This window comes from Micromesistius poutassou, assembly GCF_964030765.1.
Source record: "Micromesistius poutassou genome assembly, chromosome: 13".
NCBI lineage: Eukaryota > Metazoa > Chordata > Actinopteri > Gadiformes > Gadidae > Micromesistius > Micromesistius poutassou.
The window spans coordinates 11,071,367-11,092,247 of NC_140283.1; the positions used below are offsets into that span (position 1 = coordinate 11,071,367).

General features: G+C 42.1%; 2 protein-coding genes across 2 annotated transcripts; one reads left to right on the forward strand and one right to left on the reverse strand.

The window, feature by feature from the left end:
- Positions 1–2,051: 2,051 nt before the first annotated feature.
- On the reverse strand, positions 2,052–5,884 carry cstpp1 (centriolar satellite-associated tubulin polyglutamylase complex regulator 1; the record flags this gene model as incomplete). Its single annotated transcript, XM_084477467.1, has 9 exons — positions 5,775–5,884; positions 5,391–5,493; positions 4,133–4,263; positions 3,710–3,794; positions 3,459–3,544; positions 2,842–3,046; positions 2,633–2,742; positions 2,392–2,455; positions 2,052–2,220 (listed from the first exon to the last, which is right to left on the reverse strand). The coding sequence occupies exons 1-9, from the start codon at positions 5,815–5,817 to the stop codon at positions 2,052–2,054; spliced, it is 996 nt and encodes a 331-aa protein (XP_084333593.1). The 5' UTR covers positions 5,818–5,884.
- A 2,643-nt stretch (positions 5,885–8,527) lies between these two features.
- On the forward strand, positions 8,528–19,225 carry LOC311357907 (partitioning defective 6 homolog alpha-like). Its single transcript, XM_084477935.1, has 6 exons — positions 8,528–8,896; positions 10,708–10,930; positions 16,113–16,402; positions 16,778–16,903; positions 18,208–18,401; positions 18,830–19,225. The coding sequence occupies exons 1-6, from the start codon at positions 8,795–8,797 to the stop codon at positions 19,149–19,151; spliced, it is 1,257 nt and encodes a 418-aa protein (XP_084334061.1). The 5' UTR covers positions 8,528–8,794; the 3' UTR covers positions 19,152–19,225.
- The last annotated feature ends 1,656 nt before the right edge of the window (positions 19,226–20,881 follow it).

A 20,881-nucleotide genomic window follows, 5' to 3' on the forward strand; every position in this document is an offset into this window, starting at 1 on the left:
ATATATATCTCACAAGCTTGAGTTCTGATGTCAGCAGTGCTGAACTTCTGTTCTCTTGAGTATTATGGGCTGCTCACAATAGTTGTCCCTTATGCGTGGCATGGGCATCATCTTAGGTGTACTTTAAGGAGGTTGATCACTATAATGTTGACATCATGTCCAGTCTGTATCACTGCATATCAGTGTTTTAAAGATATAAATATATATATATAAGATCACGGTGGTGAATTATTGTCAATAAATCACATTTATAAGCAAGTTTTTTTTTGACTCACATCAAAGCTATTCACAGTCTGGCTGACTGCCAGACAGACAGACAGACCTGGTCTGACCCCGAGCAAAGCTCCTCCAGGAGCGCCTGTTCTTAGGACCACTGCACAACATCCAACCTGTAAAACAACAAACACGTGTGTGTGTGTGTGTGTGTGTGTGTGTGTGTGTGTGTGTGTGTGTGTGTGTGTGTGTGTGTGTATGTGTGCGTGTGTGGGCACGCAATGCTCTCTGCCACACAAAATGTCCCGACCAAAGAATGCCCACGACATTGACCAACGCATGCCTGGAATGTGCCCGCAGGCTCCTGGGGATCTCCGCCCACTTGGCCTTGTACGCCAAGCCAGTGGCCTCGACTGTCTGGTGGTACAGGCTCTGGCGGAGACAGGGCGGCCCTTCGTGGGTCCAGCCCCATCAAGAACTCCCGCCTCCATCCACATGGGGGCTGAGTGCTGGTATGAGTTCCATGCCCCTCGTGGGTCGCGGTGGAGGCCCTGACAGGGTGGCAGAAGGAGCTAGCAGGCAGGATTGAGCCGCCTGCTAGCTTAAAGTTTAGCTCGCCTTATCGCATTTCTGTTTAAGTCAGGAGAAATGTCATGTGATAAAATAATTCACTTGAGCACGGATGAAAAAGTTTAGATCCTAATTTAAAATAATGAAATAAACTTTAAACTCAAATGTTTTTTATATCATTCAAGAAAAGCACATTCACTGGCAAGTGCCTCCCAAATCCACTACCAATAACCTGTTTAGCACACTCATAATATCCCATCGTCATTCAGAAATATTTGGTGCATTACTTCTCAGAGAATTATATAATATTATATAATGCTGTACAATCATGAAGACATACTTCCCAGAAAAAAAGACACAATAAAGAAATCCATGTATTGATATAAATTAATGACAATTTATTGGCATTGCTGAAAGTAGTTTTTCTCGGACCAGCAGAGGGTTTAGTGTGTGCAGCGCTGATGCTTCAGAGAGCTCCATCTCACCATCACTAGTGAGCACAAGCCTGCTTGTGAAATGTGTATGCATTGCATGCAATTCAATCTTTACCGCTAAAATAACTAAGGGGAGTCCTTAAAAAATGGAATCAGCTGGTGATCCAGGGTGTTAGTTCCCAGCTGCAGTCTTAACAGCAGCTAGGAACTAATAATCACCACAATCCCTGCCTCTCCTTTTATGCTACACCCATGGTGCCAGCAGACACATTTGCAGTAATGCAACAAACAAACAAACCAAACCACATTAAAATTACACATTAAACACATTAAAATGTACATTCAAATTATATGGATTATTATTCTTAACTATTAGTGTAGTAGTGTAGTATATAGTTCTGGTTTTGTGGCAGAGATGAAAACTTCCACATTATTATAGGAACCAATTATAGGAACCAATTCAACTCAAATCATAGCTCTTGAATCTTACCCACAGCAGCTTCAAGTCATTTTAAAGGTGCCATGCCATGCCACCAGGTGTGTTGTGATTAGCCGTTACAAGCCGTTTTGGAAATCTGCTCCATATGACATCACATGGGGCAGGAAGTGGGCGTGTCCACCTAGATGTGTGCTGGATAGATCAGGTCTATCAGCCTACCCAGTGGACTGCAGCAAACGTTGCTCACCTATCCGTCACACATCTAGGTGGACACGCACACCTGTGATGTGTTACGGTGCTGATTTCCAAAACGGCTTGTAACGGCTAATCACACCACACCTGGTGGCATGGCATGGCACCTTTAATAGAGAGCTATGGGTCTGGTCCTTTTTCGTTTAACTCTCGGAGGAGTCAGTCTCCTCCGTGGAGCCATCGCTCTCCACCTCCATCCTCCTCCTGTGGTGGATGCTCCTCCGTGGGGAGGCCTTCTTCTGGGTCTCCCTTAGCCCCCCTGGTACACTGCCACTGCTGTTGCTACCAGGGCTGGCTGAGATCTGAGATATGCTGGAGGCACACAGATAAACATGCATCAGTTACCAAATATATTTCAAAGTAATAAATGTATTATAAACTACACAGTATAGATACACAGTATAGAGAATATGTGTGTGTGTGCATGCGTGCGTGTGTGCGTGCGTGCGTGCGTGACTGTGTGACTGTGTGAGAAAGTCTCACAGTTTAAGAAGCTCTTGATCCATCTCTGGGTCAACCAGCACATCTGATCTGTTGGGCAGCGCACCTGTAAAATAAATCATGGGTACGAAATAAAACATTTATAGGAGGTGCTTATCATCATAGCAATGTATATTTCGTTTGATCATAAGAATAATACACTAAATACACACACGCACATACATGGTGCGACAGCGCTATGTTGTGCAGCATGTACATGATTCATTGACCACCTAATGCTGACCTATGTCGGTGTTGATAGCGTCCTGTCTGGCCAGGCCCATCAGGAAGCTGTAGTATGTGACTTTGGGACTTTGCTCCAGCACATCCAACATACAGGTCCTAGAGGGGTGACTGGGGCACAGAGACATGTAGGGGGGTGTGTCAGAGAAAATCAATCAAAATCAGTTGATCTGTGGAGGTCAGATATTACTGATGAATGAAGTAAGTTACCTCTGTTTAAACCTGTCACAGAGGCCATTTATACACTCGGCCAGCGTAGAGGCCTCGACACCTTCCTGCAGTTCCTGGCTGCTGTTCTCCTCCGTGGCCATCAGGGGGAGCTGCTCTACAGCGATCGATGTGGGGACAATCACCGTGTTGGGGCTCTTACCAAACAACAGATCCTGGTAGATGGCCAGGACGCTTGCCAGAAACTCTGTGGGGACGTTTTTGTAGCATTTGTAAAATAAATTTCTCATATTTTCAGACATTAATCCTCGAAACACACATGCTTGTGAACAATAACCTTATAGATATTATGACCTGGCTGAAAACCATGATATGGACTATGTTGGCACCATAACTTAAGTATTAAGCCCAATAAAATGGCACCACCTACACACAGTGATGCGAAATGGGATAAGTATTTTACTGCATCGTTGTCTAGCCGTTGTTTATTAGAAATTAGCACAAATATGAGGCTATCTATATGACTTTTAACTGTATCACAAAAAACAGATACCATAACCATAAACAAATGATTTACTGTACATATAAACTGCAAATATATATGTATAGATATATATTTACTGCCAAGGGTATAAAGGTAAGGAGAACAACAACTTTACCCTGGTAATAAAACTGCAGCTGAAAGGCATAAAGGAAGTCTGCAAAAGACATCAGATAATCAACGGCGTCGTCCATCAACACAATTCTGCAGAAAGGAAGAGATAGCATAATGGCATCAACAACAGAAAAGATCACTTCTTAGGAGGCTACAATTTAAAATATGATGGCTAAATGTTTAAATAGTCATTGCTTCTGTTGCAGTGTACATTAAGTAACTGCATGCTGCGCTGTGTTTAAGAAACCAGCTGACCTGGCAGCACTCTGCACCAGCTCCACTGGGAAGTCTGGACACAGTAGCTGGAGCACAGAGCTGTACTCCTGCATGGACAGAACGTCTGCAATCACACAAGAGAAATAGAAACAGTGCAAATCATGGCAAACAAAGTGACAAGATACGAGATGTTTACAACTAGCTACTGTTGGGAGAGTACGACAGTAAGGAATGGAAGGGTAGAAACAATATCTCCCAATATCATTGAATGAGCTGTATTTTATTTTTAGCTCTATTTTATACCATTAATGGATAAAAATAAGTATGGTGTATATTTAATTAATTAATGTTCATAACCCTCTATTAACAGGGAGAATAAGTGTCTGGTGCGCAGATCTTTACTCAATGAGTGAGATATAGATATGCAAGGGCTTCTATTTCCATGTTTGTTCACCTACTCACCTCCACTCCTGCCAATCTGTCTGAAACATCGCCAAAAGACTTTGATGAAAGATGCTCGGTTATGAGGAGTAGCCTTGATGTAGTTGTATTCTCTGAAGAGGACATGGTTGCTGTTCTTTACACTGCTGAAACTGAGAAACAAGGAAAAGTCATCACAAAAGGAACATTATAAAATGGTTGAGCCAACAAATCACATTACATTTGAACATGTCAAAATTGATTCCCTCATTTCCTTATATTTTGATTCCCAATCCCTCAGTCCATTCTTTCTACATTCAATAAAAGTCCAAAATTCGTGGCAAATTAATGTTCTGTCTGATCAAGTGTATCTTAAAGGTGGAGTGTTTAAAATGTAATGACATCTAGATTCTCAGACTTGCAAGATATTGAATACCTTTTTCATCATTATGTTTAAATTTGTGTATTATCCCATGAAAATAAAAATCATTGTGTTTTGTTACATTGGAATGAGCTCTTTATATCTGCACAGGGCGCGGTTCCTCTTTGAAGGGGCAGCCATGTTGCACTGCCATTTTTCTACAGTACCCTAGATCGGACAAACGGATCGAGAGAACACATTTTTTGTTAATCCAAAAGATGTGTTTTGGGCTAGTTCTATGTAGGAAGGGGGTATGTTATCCTGGTTATGACGAGAAGCTGAGTATGTTTTATATCAACTTTGTCAACGTTGAAGGTGACTATGACAAAGATACCCGATTTTGATTTATTTGCAGGCTAGAGCCATTAAAAATAGAAAAAAATGTTGTCAATTTTCCAAAAAGAGGAAATTGCGATGGTTGTGCACAGCCCATTCAGCTCCATGACCAGCCCATCCAGCTTCGATGACATAATTTTGGATTAACCTTCTGGCACAGTGCTACAGGTCAGTGCTAGTGGCCACCTCATTGTGCAGACTGGACTTTTTATATATCTACAACTATGGTTTTTAGACACCACTTTATGTGGGGAGTACTTTTTGCTACTTTTATTGAAAAGGAATATGACACATGAAAGTCGCAGTTACCAAGCATCAATTTAAATAAAGCCAGAAAAGGAGGTAATTAAAGTATATTGCAGATATGAAAGATTAATGCAACAAAAAACACTTTTCATACAACTCATTGTTTGCGATATGGTTATTATAATGGTTAGTAAATGGTTATTTCCAGTGTCATGTTAAACAAATGTTTTTTTTTCATGGATTCATTTCTACTGTAGGTCTATAGGTGCTTTTTAAAAAGGACAATTTGCCACCTACTATTCAGCAAAGTAGCGTATCACTCCAAACTGGGTGTATTCCTCTTTATGTTCCAAAAGCTGGGTCAAGGCATCGTTGAGGTAGAAAAGCACATTGGTCTCTACTATAGTAACACACAGATGACAAGGGCATAACAGACAACATGCAGAACAGACATCCTACATAGATACGAGGCATAGCCTGCAGCGACTGCTTGATGTACAAATATAATCATGATTAACGTTAACCCATCCGCAACGCCTAATATCTAAGCGAATAACTGCACCTCATATTGATAGCATACACAACAACGAGCATTCAGCGCCCGTAGCCCCATCGCACTTAAAATGTCTCAAAGCCGACATCAAACCACTGACATCATCGAACCAAGTCGACCTCGCCTACCTAGATATTCATCCACAGGAAGGACTGGGTTGAAGCGATTCATATTGATGGTTAGAATGGCGAAGGAGTCAGAGTTAGCATGAAAATGCTGGTGAGATGGAGTTGATGAGAACAGCCTCCGATCACTGTTGTGTTATCACTAGGGGGACCGACTGCGTTTGACCGACTTCCGTAAACACAGAAGAGATCGTGAAGAGATCGTGCTTGTCCGCGTCCGTCCGTTGTCCAGGGCGGTCAGAGGTCAGATTACATCTTCGAGGAAAAATACAATGGTCCATAATTCTGTTTTTCTCATAAAATAGATTATAGTGGCTGTTGTCTATGTTAATATATTGACCATATGAATTTATGAAAGAAAATAACATTTGCGTGGGGTATAAGTGTGTGTGTGTGTGTGTGTGTGTGTGTGTGTGTGTGTGTGTGTGTGTGTGTGTGTGTGTGTGTGTGTGTGTGTGTGTGTGTGTGTGTGTGTGTGTGGAACTTTAGACTTAACTTAAGTCCTGAAAACAATGTGTTATGCAATAAACCCTTTTCACAAAGGCATCATATAAACACAGGTGTCACTCATGACACTAATTATGGCTCTGCTACTTTTATGTATAGGGTGAGAAGTAGATTTAACTAGTGGGTGAAAGTCCCTGGTACATAAAAGTAGTGATCATTTAGGTTATGAGCATCACCTGTCTTTGTTCTACAATGACATTCTCTGTGAAAAGGATCTAGGTTTATAGAGAGAAACTGTACATTGTGACATAACATCGCAATGACTGCTGCCATTTTGGGAGCGTTGGCATGTTAGTCATTACTGTACGTTGGTAGCAATGTTTTTTTGGTCATTGTTAATAAATAATAGTGAAAGGATTTATCATTCGTTGGAGACCTCGTGGAGACTAGTATAACCAACAACAAATCCCATGATGCATTCTGATGAGCAAGCTGTATTGATTGTTCTCTACTGCAAATTAGTTAGTGACAGAAATTGTCCATCAACGACATCATGAATGTATCTAACAGTCAGCCAAACTGTCTAGTCTTGTGCTGCATTAGCAGAATAGATCTAGCTCAGCAGCATTAAGCTATCTCTGTCCACACACTCCTTACAATATTGTTTATGTCTGGTCCTTTCATTTGTTTGATATCATGAACACAGCTATGAATAGAAAGAAAAATCGGATGGAAAAAACATGACAACCCTCACGTCACTACCTTTCACACCCATCAGACAGATGGGCAGTAAGTCAAAGCCATTGCATACCACACATACTTGGCATTTGTGCACTTTAATTCATTAACTGCACACCTTGCTTGAAGAAGGAATGACTCACCCTGCTAAATAGGCGCCGCCTAGTCAAAACCAGTAGACCAATAGCATTGTTTTGTTAATGCATCTTGGAATTTGTTTTTATTGGTTGTTTGGTTGACCGTCAATTTTGATACACTAAAACAAAAAATGTAATTAAAACTAGAATACAACTTAAAAATTATTCTCTATCTCTTGTTTCTCTGTTGTAGCACTTACAAGCAGTTGCTTTGCTTATTTTATGAATGTTTATGTACTCAAATTATACTTGTTGGGTTATATCTTCATTGTTGAATGAACTTACTGTATGTTGCTTTGGACAAAAGTGTCTTCTAAATAAATGTAGTTCAATGTAATGCAGAAATGATCAAGCATTGCTGAAGAAGACAGAAGACAAGAAGAATCATGAGTCATGAATCACAAGTTTTTTATTTGACTTACTGTGTGGCTACGATTACAAACACAACAAACTTGAGGTCAACCGCAGTTGCTGTTGCAAACGCATTGCCTCCATTCATCGGATACCATTCACTGTTGCTATTATTGTTGTTGAGCCAATATATTTGCATGTGCGTGTGTGTGTGTGTGTGTGTGTGTGTGTGTGTGTGTGTGTGTGTGTGTGTGTGTTTTTTCTCCATTCCAGGCCTATGCTATCACTCAGGATCCGCAGGGAGGAGGGTGGAAAAAGAGGAAAAGGGAGGACAGCAGATAGCTGGCAAAGTACAGGCGAGGGGGCCAGGACTGGGCACACACACAACCTAGTACAGGGTAGTACTAAACACACACATCCTAGTAGAGGCTAGTGTACACACACACACACACACACACACACACACACACACACACACACACACACACACACACACACACACACACACACACACACACACATTCGAATACAAGGTAGTACCAGAGACACTATAGAAGGAAGAAGCCTAGAAGGACTTTGGTAGTACTATATGCACACACTGAATTATAATATGAAAAAAGATAGAGGGAGGGAAAAGAGGAAGTTCAGAAACGATATTGTAAACTTACATATTGGTGTAGATATATGATAGTTTTTCCGTATTATTTGTCATTAGAACTGGTTTCCCAAGAAGGTTGTAAAATATATGTTTTGCTCTTTTTGTTGAACATATATATTTCAATAAACCTATTTAGCTATGATCTAGGGCCAGGCTAACAGGCCAATCTCTTATTTTTACGTTTTGTGAAACAGCCAACTCTTACCCAACATCGTATTTTTCACTAGAACTAGCCTATTCTGTTACTATTAATAATATGGTGACAAGATCATAGGAAATACACGCCCTGCCCATTTCGCTCTCCTCGCCCAGGTTTGTTTTGGGCCCGTCAGTTCCTGATCGGTAGATTCGAGGAGTCGAGGTAAAAAGGGGGTGAAAAAGAGATAGCATTGCCCTTTTAGAAGGAGAGCTTTCCTATGCCACCGGATCAAGGCGACGTTTGCCCATCCGGCGGCCACACCATTCTACACCTGTCGCGATCGCTGCTCTCCTTTCCGCCTTCTAACAGTTGTGAGAATAGAGGCACACTTACATCGCCAGAGAGACCAGCAGCACTGACACATAACTGGAAACGTGGCGTGATTTTCTTTTTGTCAACACCAACACGTCGATCGAGCGGACATTGTCTTCGATATCCAGCGTTTTAATGTATTGTTTTCTCCCCGAGGGAAGGACAACAACACGTCTGGTGGATGATTTTATCCGCAGTGCTACAACCGGACAACACTATGTCAAGGCATCAGCAAAGGACGCCGTTCAAACTCCCTCAAAACGTGGTAGAGGTCAAGAGCAAAGTAAGTATGGGTCTTTTACCATCATTACGATTCGTTCGTTTTATTTGTTAGTCGTTTGGACATGAGCCAAATGTGTTTATTGTTATTGATGCGCGGTCAATCAGTGCACTACGGCACAGTGCTGGATTTCTACCGTAGTGATTCTGGTGTGTAGCGTAGCGCTACTGGTTTATACCGTAGTAGCCTACTACTGGTTTCTACCGTAGTGCTACTGGTTTCTACCGTAGGTAGCGGGTATAACGACCAGACCATCGCCATCTATTGCGTAAAAGGATACTATATCGTGACAGTCCTGAGTTATTTACACGTGCCTCTATGTTTTGTGGGGGTACCACCGTCCTACGATCTACCGCTGGGTCGAAGCGCCTTCTAATCCTAAACGCACCAATTGAAAATCTATATATCCCCCTTTTTTTTTTTTTTAAATTTATCTTTAATGCGACTTGGTCAGACGTTTCATCCTCATTCTGCTGTAACATGCTATTCTATTTGATTTCCATTATCATTTATTGTCCCCATCTTATATTTTCAGGTGGTTCAGCTGGTTCTGCATTACGCATTAGAACCACCACCCCCACCTCCCCTCATTCTCTATAGCCCGTCGCAGGGACTACATTCTCACATAATGGGTCATGGATTGTGGGAGGGTATGGAGCGATTGATAGCCGCGTTATCAGGTTTGTTACATGTCATACTACACATTGTTGTTCCTCACAATGTGTTGGAAATATGTCAGGCATGTAATGGTGAAACCGCTGAGGAATGTTGCAGGGCAGGTAGAGCAGGCTACAGTTTTCATCTCTACAGTGAGCCCTGCACTTCTTCTCCATCTAGCCATCAAGTCATACCCTTTGTATAACTGTTGTCGGGGCTCTGGATGTGAAAGAACACTATGCACCCCATCTACTTTTACATTTGGACGTGTTTGAAATAGGCGCAGAGTAACACAAAGTAGCTCCAAGAGAAGGGCTCATTCTTGGCTAGTGTTAAAAAAAATAATACATGTTGTCCTCCTGTCAGTTACTACCAGATCAAATTGGACAAAACTAATAATCGTAAAACTACCCAATACTGTATGACGCATTAGTTAATACAGTCGCCATGAAAGTCCTCTTACAATGACTTAAAACGAAAATATGCTGTTGAACGACCATGGTGAGATTTACACGTTTTTAATAATTGTAGGTGCAATCATGACCATGACTTCAAGTTCTTCATGAGACATGTTCTTAATTGCAGTAGTTGATGTCATATTCCGGATATCCTTGGTGACGGGCTGTTTAGCATTCTGCATTACCAGTTACTGTATCATTTCAACATTTTTAAGTTACAGCTCAGAGAAGTTTTACAGATGATAGAATTGGTATCATCAAAGTCCCATCCTGTATTTCTGTGTAATTATTTGGTACTTTTATGTGGACATCAATTAAGCCAATTAACCAGTGACAATACTGGACTGGCTCATCCAATTGTCTCCATAATTGCTTAATTTCATATGACAAGAAGTAAATAGACAAAATGCCACTAACTGATTTAGAATTCAGCTCTCATACATTTCTAACTAGCCTTTTATCACAAATGCAGAGAAGGCTTACTAGAACAATATTCAGACGAGATTTAAAATCACCAAAAGCTGGCCAGAAAATAAACTATTATGAATAATCATAAGCAAAACCAAATAATCTAAATCGACTCCTATCCATTATGTGTACCCCGTTGTCAGAAGGCGGAGGTTACGCAGCGAGTTGACTAATGATCTGAATGGGCTTCATGCTGCGCTCCACATCCCTCATGCTGTCTGCTCTCTCCAGTTTGATGCAGAGTACCGGCGCTTCGCCCTGAAGCGGAGCGGCGCCGGAGGCTTCCAGGAGTTCTACCGCCTGCTGCAGACCGTCCACCACATCCCCGGGACGGACCTGATGCTGGGGTACGCCGACATTCACGGGGACCTGCTGCCTATCAACAACGATGACAACTTCCAAAAGGCTGTCTCCTCGGCCAACCCGCTGCTTCGCATTATCCTCACCAGAAGAGGTAAGGCTGTCATTATCGCTGTTAGACCAGTTAGGACAGACAACATCCCCAGAAGAGGTAGGACAGACATTATCACCACCAGAAGAGGTAGGACAGACATTATCACCACCAGAAGAGGTAGGACAGACATTATCACCACCAGAAGAGGTAGGACAGACATTATCACCACCAGAAGAGGTAGGACAGACATAATCATCACCAGAAGAGGTAGGACAGACATTATCATCACCAGAAGAGATAGGACAGACATTATCCTCACCAGAAGAGGCAAGAAAGTATGTGAAAGCTGCAGACCAACTGTTATTATAATTAGTGTTAGGAGCGACACCTGTCTTTGTCCTCTGATGACACCTCGGTTATTGCATTGCACCAGGGACCCTCTCATCACTCCTGTTTCATACTATGGGTTGGTGCCTACCTGAACTCTAGAGAACGTAAGGTGGATTCTGTTAGACAGACCCTCACACATACACATACACATGTGCAAGCATGCACGCACACAAAAACATCAGCCCTCCAAAGTGGTCTGTACGGGGACTATGTCTTTTTCTTTGCATTGTTCTTTGTCTTTTCCAAATTCGGCTGTAATGCAAATCCTATGCTGACTACAATAGGTTGCTATTGTTGTTTGCAATGCAGGCCTATCACGTGTCTGATCAGATTACTTCAACAGTCTGTATACACAGAGGCACAAGAACAAGTATTTGTCACATAGAGGATATATCTGTTTACGGAGCGATATAATGTAGAAAGGGTCACGTATCCATCTTAACATACTGATACTGGTGCATGTGAGTAAGAACCAGTATCATTATTCACTGTTGTGAAAACTTAGGAGATTATTGAATTGATTGTAGTTAATTATTATTGTATTGCCCTGTGTCTTCCCCATGGTTAACCATGGGGAAACCATACTCTTCCCCATGGTTATTGTCTTAAGGGGAAGGCATTCAGATTTCCTCATTTTAGTGAAGGCTCACGTAGACACACCCTCCACATACAGGTTCTGCATTGTTCCTGCCTTCGTCTACAACACCCTCTCTTTGCGTCAATGGTCATCTCTTTTGTCTCTCTCTTTCTCCACCCTACATATAGTGTGTGTGTGTGTGTGTGTGTGTGTGTGTGTGTGTGTGTGTGTGTGTGTGTGTGTGTGTGTGTGTGTGTGTGTGTGTGTGTGTGTGTGTGTGTGTGTGTGTGTGTGTGTGCAAAACCCATCAGTACAATGCACTAATAGCTTCTTTACGCTATTAGCCACTGAATGGGATGAGCTCACTCTAGAAGACTCGTAACAATCACATTATCACAATGCATTTGTGTGTATTTTTGGCGGGTATGCATTCACTCTTCTCTGTAGAAAAGGCTCAACGATCAGGACAATGCAAACTTCTACATCAATTAAGTAAATTTGTAACAATGGGACATTTATTGAGGCTATGGATATGTGTGAGTGTGTGTGTATGTTTTTGAATCAGACATGGACACAGAGCTAGACAATAAACATTTAAGGAGATGCTATATGGCTCTCTGCTTTGCTTTCGGCTGGATGAAATATGTAGATCTATTAAATCAGTGGCACCTTTTACAGAGACCTCAAACCCTCCATGAAATCTGTTGGCTACATATCAGAGAGATGGATGGAGGGCGGGAGAGAGACCTGGCTGCAACAGCTGTTTATACTGTCCTCTAGTGAGGGGCAATGGGGCCTTTAGTGTGGGATTATGGTTGGAATGTTGCAACCATTAACACCACGGTGGCTAGCCCAGCCTAGTACCTATGCACACACAATGGACCAAAAAATGTAGAAATTACAAGGTAAAAGGATCTGTAAAAAGAGCCGTTTCAAAGCGACGCAGAAGTTCTGGGAATGTGTCTTAAATGGTCATGATATGGGGTTGTCTGTTGAAAGGTACAAGTCTGGCTTGTAAAGGACAGAGGGAGACAAAACTTTGTAATTGTTCCTCATTTTGTACAGCAGCGGTTACTATTTTCAAAAGGTCAACATGTTATTCAATTCTGCAAGTTCTTTCTTTGAGATTATCTGCTTATCGTGTGTGTGTGTGTGTGTGTGTGTGTGTGTGTGTGTGTGTGTGTGTGTGTGTGTGTGTGTGTGTGTGTGTGTGTGTGTGTGTGTGTGTGTGTGTGTGTGTGTGTGTGTGTGTGTGTGTGTGTGTGTGTGTGAATACATGAAGGGCAGGGACTTGTTGGCTTTAGTAAACAGAATTCTTAAAATCTGTTAAAAAAAACGGCACACAATGAACTTGGCTGACTAAAGTCAGATTTCTTGTATTTGGTAGGATAATCAAAGTTAACTCCTATGTGACTAAAGTTACAAGTTGCTGATTGTTGAGGAAAATAATTTTATCTTGGGAAGAACAGAGGCAAAATGGGAGAACAAATGTTCTGTGATTCCATCAAGACTGGTTGGTCATCAGAAAAACAAAAGCATTATCAATTTGACGCTCAGAAAAAATGTGTGTCAGCAAGAGCCAGGGGTGGGGGGGTGTTGTATGCAGCAGGCAGACAATAGACAGTATTCTGCAGGCTAGAACACAGTTACATACATCTCTCAGACAAGGCCTGCTTAGAGCATGTTGTACAAGCTGAATGATTGGCACTCTAAACTGACATGTTTACCATGGCATCACTGCCGTTAAAGCTTTCTTCTCTGTCTTAAAACCCTGCAGTTTCTGTTCCGTCTGTTCTGTTTTCTTGGAGACATTGCATTGTTGTACTGACTCTTCTTCTCATTGACTAAACTGTGAACATACTTCAGGGAGTTGTGTGAACATACTTGAGGAAAGGTTTGGTAAACAGCTTTTTACAATAGAATTGGAATAAAAAATACAACATTTAAATTGTTTATTTGACTTTCTTTGGCTAAGATAAGCTAGCCGTTGACAATAGCAAAAAACAACAACATTCTAGTCAAGAAAAAGAGTTGCGCTGCTCTGCTCAACATTTAAGATATCGGCAAACACTATTGTACTGGAATCTCCTCGTTATGAGACTATATAAAATATATTATTTTAGTCTTTAACATTTGTTGTTGTTGACATCATCCTCATCGTCCTTGATGATGGAGTGATGGACTGCCTTAGGTCCACGCAGAATAGAAAGACATGTACACAGAGGTAAACAACAGTCTGACGGAGCTGTGAGACGGCTATTCCCGGAATGCGACGGGTGGAATGCAGAAGGTCGGGTATTTGTCTCCAGTGGAGATAGGCACGCTCTCGGGCAGGTTGATTGTCTACAACATTCTCCTTGATCCTCTGACTCCTACATGACTAGACAAAGTCCTTCAATTTCACTGTGTCCACTTGAGTGATTTCGGCAAAGCTAATTCTTGACGGGTTGACTGATGATACTCCATTAAAATCCATCATCTCAGCATGGCTATGATAGATCTATTATTTCAGTAATTAAGGGAATAATTATTATTATGGAAGTTTAAAAAATATTTGATGCACTCAACCACATTGTGTGGGGCTTTGGTAGAAAACATAGACTACTTGGCTGGAAAGTGTTTAAATATTAATGTTGTGTTAAAGTATTAAGTTGTGGTGTATGCACACACTTAATATATTGTACAATATAAATGTGTTATGGTTATTTTGATCATAACCACAATATAAAAGGAAGGCTTGTAACATGATTTTCCTGTAATGTAGCTTGTACCAAATGTTTATGGAATTAAAACATGGAGGATTACTTGTAAAATGTTAATTAATATACAAGCATACAATTTATGCAGTGTCACCTCATTTATTCACAGCACGAATCATATTCATGGAAAGTTGGGCACTAAATAAATCACATGTGACTGTGGAGGAGAGAGGAACAGACCCTGACCTTCCCGATACTCTAGAGAGTGTAAACAACCTCCATTTAGTCTGATGCATTCCTTGGACCTGAAGAGCTGAGGCTGAGTCTCAGCTGTGTTCAGGGCAACTATAAAATTGCTTACGGAGGAAACGCCATTTAACGTACACCTAGGGCGGCTTGACATTGATTGTTGAAGTCAACCAATGTGGGCTTTAGCAAATGGATAAAGGAAAATATCTAGAATCCAAATAAAGCTTGTGAGGAAAATCACAAGTAAGATAAGAAAGTAAAATATCTCTGCATGAGATAATTGGCTAACCTGTCTGCAGGATATGGAATTTGATCTGTAGCATAATATTTTCAGACCCAAAGAGATTACTTTTCCTCCACACATAAATTAAGAAAAATATGCCGATGTGCTGACGTACTTGGATAAGGTGATATGGATAACCCTGTGAATACAACCTGGAAATAATAAGCTAATGCGTCTCTCTTCTCCCCTACCCCCTCTACCTCCTTCCCTTCTTAAGTCACAATCCTAGGCCTAGAGTCACTAGCTCTGTCACCTTCTAAGGTTTAGTAAAAGGCCCCCTTTGTATGGCGCAAGTCCATACTAGACCACATCATATCGGGACTGTGACTTATCAGCTTTAAAAATAAATCTCTTTCAGGAGGGCCCAAAGTTTGCTTCAATGATACATTGTTTAAATGTTTTTATTAGAGTTCTGTAGTATTTATTTCTGTGCAGACTGATCTTGGTACACTGGACGAGATCTGTTGCATCGGGTATAGATCCAGATAATTTCTTGAATAACCTCCATTAGGGCTCACACACCTTGCACTGTGCCTACCTCCAGATGTGGAGAGATTTGTTTGTACAGTAGCATTTGACTTTTAAAACGACATCACAAATGTGCTCCTTGTATATTGTTTTCTCGACACCAGTCCATACACCATACACCAGTGATTCACACTGGGAGGTACGTGAGCAGACCAAAAACAACCAAAAAGATGCATATGTTTATTATGTGTTGAAAATGTTGTATGATGTTATATGATAATATGATACTGTGATGATTGTTGCTGATCAATTAAGACCAGAAATGAAATTGCAGCTTTTTCCATTTTAAAAGCATATTCTACTACAATGTTAATTTTGATGATGAGTGATAATTTATAGTAATGGTATAATATTAGTTGAAAGGGAAAAGTTTCTTGTTTGGTGTGGATGAAGGGGTACTCCAGCCGTACATGAGACAGAAAGGGTTGGAAAGTGTTGCTGGAGTCTGCACCTTTTTTTTAAAATGATCAATAAGGAATAATCAAGCCTTTCTCTCTGACTTTCCGCCCTCTCCAGAGGACGAGCCAATTGTGTTTGCCACCAACTCTCTCCAGAGACGGAAGAAGGGGCTGGGCTTGACGGGGCTCCGCCCCAATGCCTCGGGCTCCACCCACCAAAAGAACAAGCCGGGCCTCATGATTGGTCTCCCGCAGGACTTCCGGCAGATCTCATCCATAATCGACGTAGACATCCTGCCCGAGACGCACCGGCGAGTACGGCTCCACAAGCACGGCACCCACAAACCCCTGGGCTTCTACATCCGCGACGGGGTCAGCGTGCGCGTCACACCCCAGGGGGTGGAAAAGGTGAGATTGCATCTGATTGTCGTTGTTGCCGTTGTTAATTTTTGGTAGATGACACAGTGTAGAATGTTCATGATTCTTGATACGTGGAACAGAAACCAGTTCATGAACTCGGTTTTTAACAGAATGTGAATGTGAAGAACCACAATGCATCACATGATCACACAATGGTGAGCAATCAGTGGTTTAGGTAAGTGGTTTTAGGTAAACTTAAACTTAAACTTAAACTAATCTTGAAATATTATCTTATATTTGAGGAGGAATCTGACCCTTTTGGTGCAGCTGTTCTCACAGTATTGAAGTGATACTGTATCAAGTACTGCACCATTTACTTGTAAGATATTAGATTCCTTCTGAACGGCTGTGTCGTCTGCCCAGGTCCCCGGGGTGTTTATCTCCCGGCTGGTGCGTGGGGGGCTGGCAGAGAGCACGGGGCTGCTGGGGGTCAACGATGAGATCCTGGAGGTCAACGGCATCGATGTAGCGGGGAAGTCTCTGGACCAGGTAAATAACATGAGATACGAGGAGCTGGTACTTATGTATGTGTGTGCTGGTACTTGGGGATTCGTGCTGGTACTCAGTTGGTCCCAGAAACAAGCACAGCACAGTAGTTGAAATAAAGAAAGAAATGATTAACCACAAACACGTACTGTATATATATATATATTCATTCACTCACTCACTCAGAATAAGAGAAGCCCAAATGAAGGATGGAGTGGGGCGCTAGAGATAGTTCCATGTATTAAGAGGTACTGAGGGGCAAAGACACGGGACATGATTTTTTGTTTGTTTCCTTCTACTTTTCCATACATCTCACTTATAGGAAATAATAATGGACACATTATTACAAGAAGGGTTTGATGTGTAAACCCTCAGGCCTATTCAACTGTGGAAAATAAATATTCTCGTTACATAAATAATCCTGGTTTGGACTCATTTACCATTAGGTAATCCCCAATTATCTTTTCTCCAGGTAATTTCCTGTTTAAATTCCCCATGAAAGCTAAGTAAGTGTTTTTACATTCCAGGTAGAGGCCACTGGATTATGTTTAGCAAAGGGTCCTTTCACATCCATGTGGAATATTGTATAGGGCTGAGGTGAAGTCGGGGCCACGTCCACACCACACCGGCATAATCTCAGGAACACAGCTTTTTCTTTACTTCTCCATTTTAGCCTTCTGTCCGCACTGTACAAACACTTTCCACTCCCGAAAACTGTTCTTCTTAGGGGATGAATCTGTACAGCCTAAGTTGTGATGCCAACTTGTTTTGCCAGGCGATCCGGACATTGTTGGTTGGCGCAAGTGGCCAGTAGCACTGAAGGCTGCTACTTTAGGAAAGAGTCTCTGTGGCCATGCATCCTCCTGCAGTCCTCTTGTGGAGGTTAAAGAGGTTGGGTTTATGAAAGTGGTCTGTAGCATGTGCTTCAGCTAAGCAGGGAGATGCTATTAGGCTGCTTCTTATAGGAAAGAGCTTCTGTGGCCACACATCCTCCAGTAACAACTGATGACAAGACATGCAATAGCAGCCATTTAATTTATGAAGTGCAATTTGATTCCATATTTGTAGCTTCTCCTGTGTTTAACAGCTGCCCTCAATTGGGGATTTGAAAGAGATTTAAGAGGTTAAATTCAAATATCTATTATATATTTCAAAAAGACCTTTTGTGCTACCTGCTAGAGCTGCTGCCCCTGGGACCCGACCCCGGATAAGTGTTGTTTGGAAGATGAGATGAGATGAGAGATGTTCCAATTGTTGTTCTATCTTGTGTCATGTATTCCATGAGGTGTGACATGTCTCTTCTCCAGGTGACGGACATGATGGTGGCCAACAGCCACAATCTCATCGTGACGGTGAAGCCGGCCAACCAGAGGAACAACGTGCTCCCCCGAGGCAGCAAGGTCTCCGCCGGCAACGCCTCGCTGGGCTCCGGCTCCACAGGCTCCGCCCTCTCCTGTGACTCGCCCAGCCCGGTGTCCCATAGCAACCCCATCACAGCCAGGTGAGGAAACACAAGCAGGCACAGGCAGACACCACAGAGGGGTGAAGGAAATGGTACAATAAGAAGATTAACTTTTTTACTGCAGGGATTTGCTCCGTTTTTGGAAATGCTTTAACTAGAAAGCTACTTATAAAGTGCTTCCATCCGACCACAGGATTTTCTCTAAATATTGTCACCTTTGAGTCAGATATTGACGGCCATTTGCCCCGGCCGGTTGTTTAGGTTGTATTCATACCACTTCAACTTTGACCGCCTTAACAAGGAATCAAGGTGTTATAACATAACAAACAGCATTGGGATGGGAATTTGAACTCTGGTTTAAATAATCCATCCTCATGGATCACTTTTCAATGTCTGGTCATTTAAAACTATGGAATAGGGTTCAGGTTTGTTTCAGTGATTTCACTCACTGTGTTTGTTCCCCCCAGCGACAGCATCGCGGAGGGTTACAGCGAGGAAGAGGACGACGACGGCGACCTCATCATTGAGAACGACAACCTGTCGACGTACATTCCCCACAACTTACACAGCAGCGACAATGGCAACTACAGCAGAGACTCGCTGGGCCGCCTCGGCTCGGTGGCGACCAGTGCGCCGCTCGCTCACAGCGCCTCCATGCCCAGTAGCTTCGTCACCTCCCACAGCGACACTTCCATGACCACAGTCAATCAAAACGGAAGTCCCGCCCACACGGCCAGCAGCAGCAGCCAGGAAAGCATGCGAGAGGACGGCACCAGCATCACCCTGTAGCCACCGCTAGAGGGCGCCAAACACAAACCCGAAGAGCACCAGAGCCGAGACTTGACTCAGTAGCCACTGTTAGAAGGCGGCAAACACACCTGAACAGCACCAGGGCCTGGACTAACTCTGTAGCCACCACTACGGGGCGCTAAACACACTTAAAAGGGCAACAGGGCCTAGACTCACTCTTATCCCCTTTTAAATGTATTAGGCCTGAAATTATTTATGGTGGCCCTCACTAAATAACCTACAACCCTCCACCCTCAGACACACTCAAATAAACTACCCTCAGGGGTCCTAGGGTGAAACATAGGAAGTTACAACGAAAAAAGTGAGAATGTTTAGGTAAAGTAAACTCCAATACCGCATGTGTGTTCCCCCCTGAATGTATATTGGTTGATGCAATCTCTATTGCATAAACATGAATTAATTAATTTCAGAATAACATACTTCCAATGGTTTATTTGCGCTTGCTACAGTGCCAATACCGTGCAGTCCGTTACTCAGTTGTCTTCAGTTACCTACTTGGAGGCGTGTTAAGATGTTCGGTTTGGTTGTTCGTCTCATGGTTTCCTGTTGTTCTCTCCTGGGCCCGGGTACCCTTGCCTTTTGATAGCAGCCTCCCAGCTCCACTGATAGAACTAGTATGCATTTGTTGAATGTTCATTTTATGTATGGCTCCGGATGCTCAGTGAAGTGAACTGTTCAACAGATGTACCCTGAAACAGTGCGATCATTCGGATCAACGCGATGTGAACTATAACATGCCTTACCTTCAAACATTGCGGACCCAACCGCTGCAGTACGTGATCACGTTTTGAGGTCACAGAATACAAACTATGAAAAAAAGCCTGTACACACACACACACACACACACACACACACACACACACACACACACACACACACACACACACACACACACACTACACTTGCATTCTCCTTAAAAAAAAGCTGCAGATTTTATTTTAATGTATAATATATAAGCATATGAGATGAAAATGAAGGATTATAAACAAGGGAATTTTGATTACATGGGATGGGATTTTCTATGTAAAAGAACCTTTTATATTAAGTGCAAATTGTGCAGAGTATTTTTCTTATTGTATTTTTAATTGGGTCTGGAGGAGAAGCAGAATGGGAACAGTAGGAACATGAAGGAATATAATGGAAGCATACCAGTGGAGGAGGGCATTCAACTGCACACTCTGTTCCCATGAATCAGTCTACAGTATTTATTGGGCACTAATAACGGCTCACAATTTATCAATAAGTACTCTTAAGCTTTTTGTCCTATACCAATTGGGCTGGCATTAATTGTGGCAGGCTAAGAAGAATCTCAAAGCCGCTGGGAAACCCAGCTTAAAACCTGATTTTGTTAGATTGTTTTAAAAATAGGGGCAATATAATTTGTTTGGGGTCCAATTATTTATTCATTCCTTAATTCATTGATTGGTTCCCTGTTTTATGTGAAGATAAGTTACCAAATTGGTAGGCAAAAAATAAAAACATTTAATACATGAACAGAACAAGGTGAAATAAATTGAAATGAATGCATTGGTTAATACAGTTAAAATGCACCTTACTGTATAAATGTAATGCTGTAAGTAGTTGGGAGGAACAGTTTGTCATTCCCAAGCCGACGGTTTGAAACCATTTGGGCTTGGAGGCACTGAGGCAGGCCACCTGGTGTCTCAGTCAATAGGCCTTTACGATTGAACTGTGAGTGATTTGAAGGA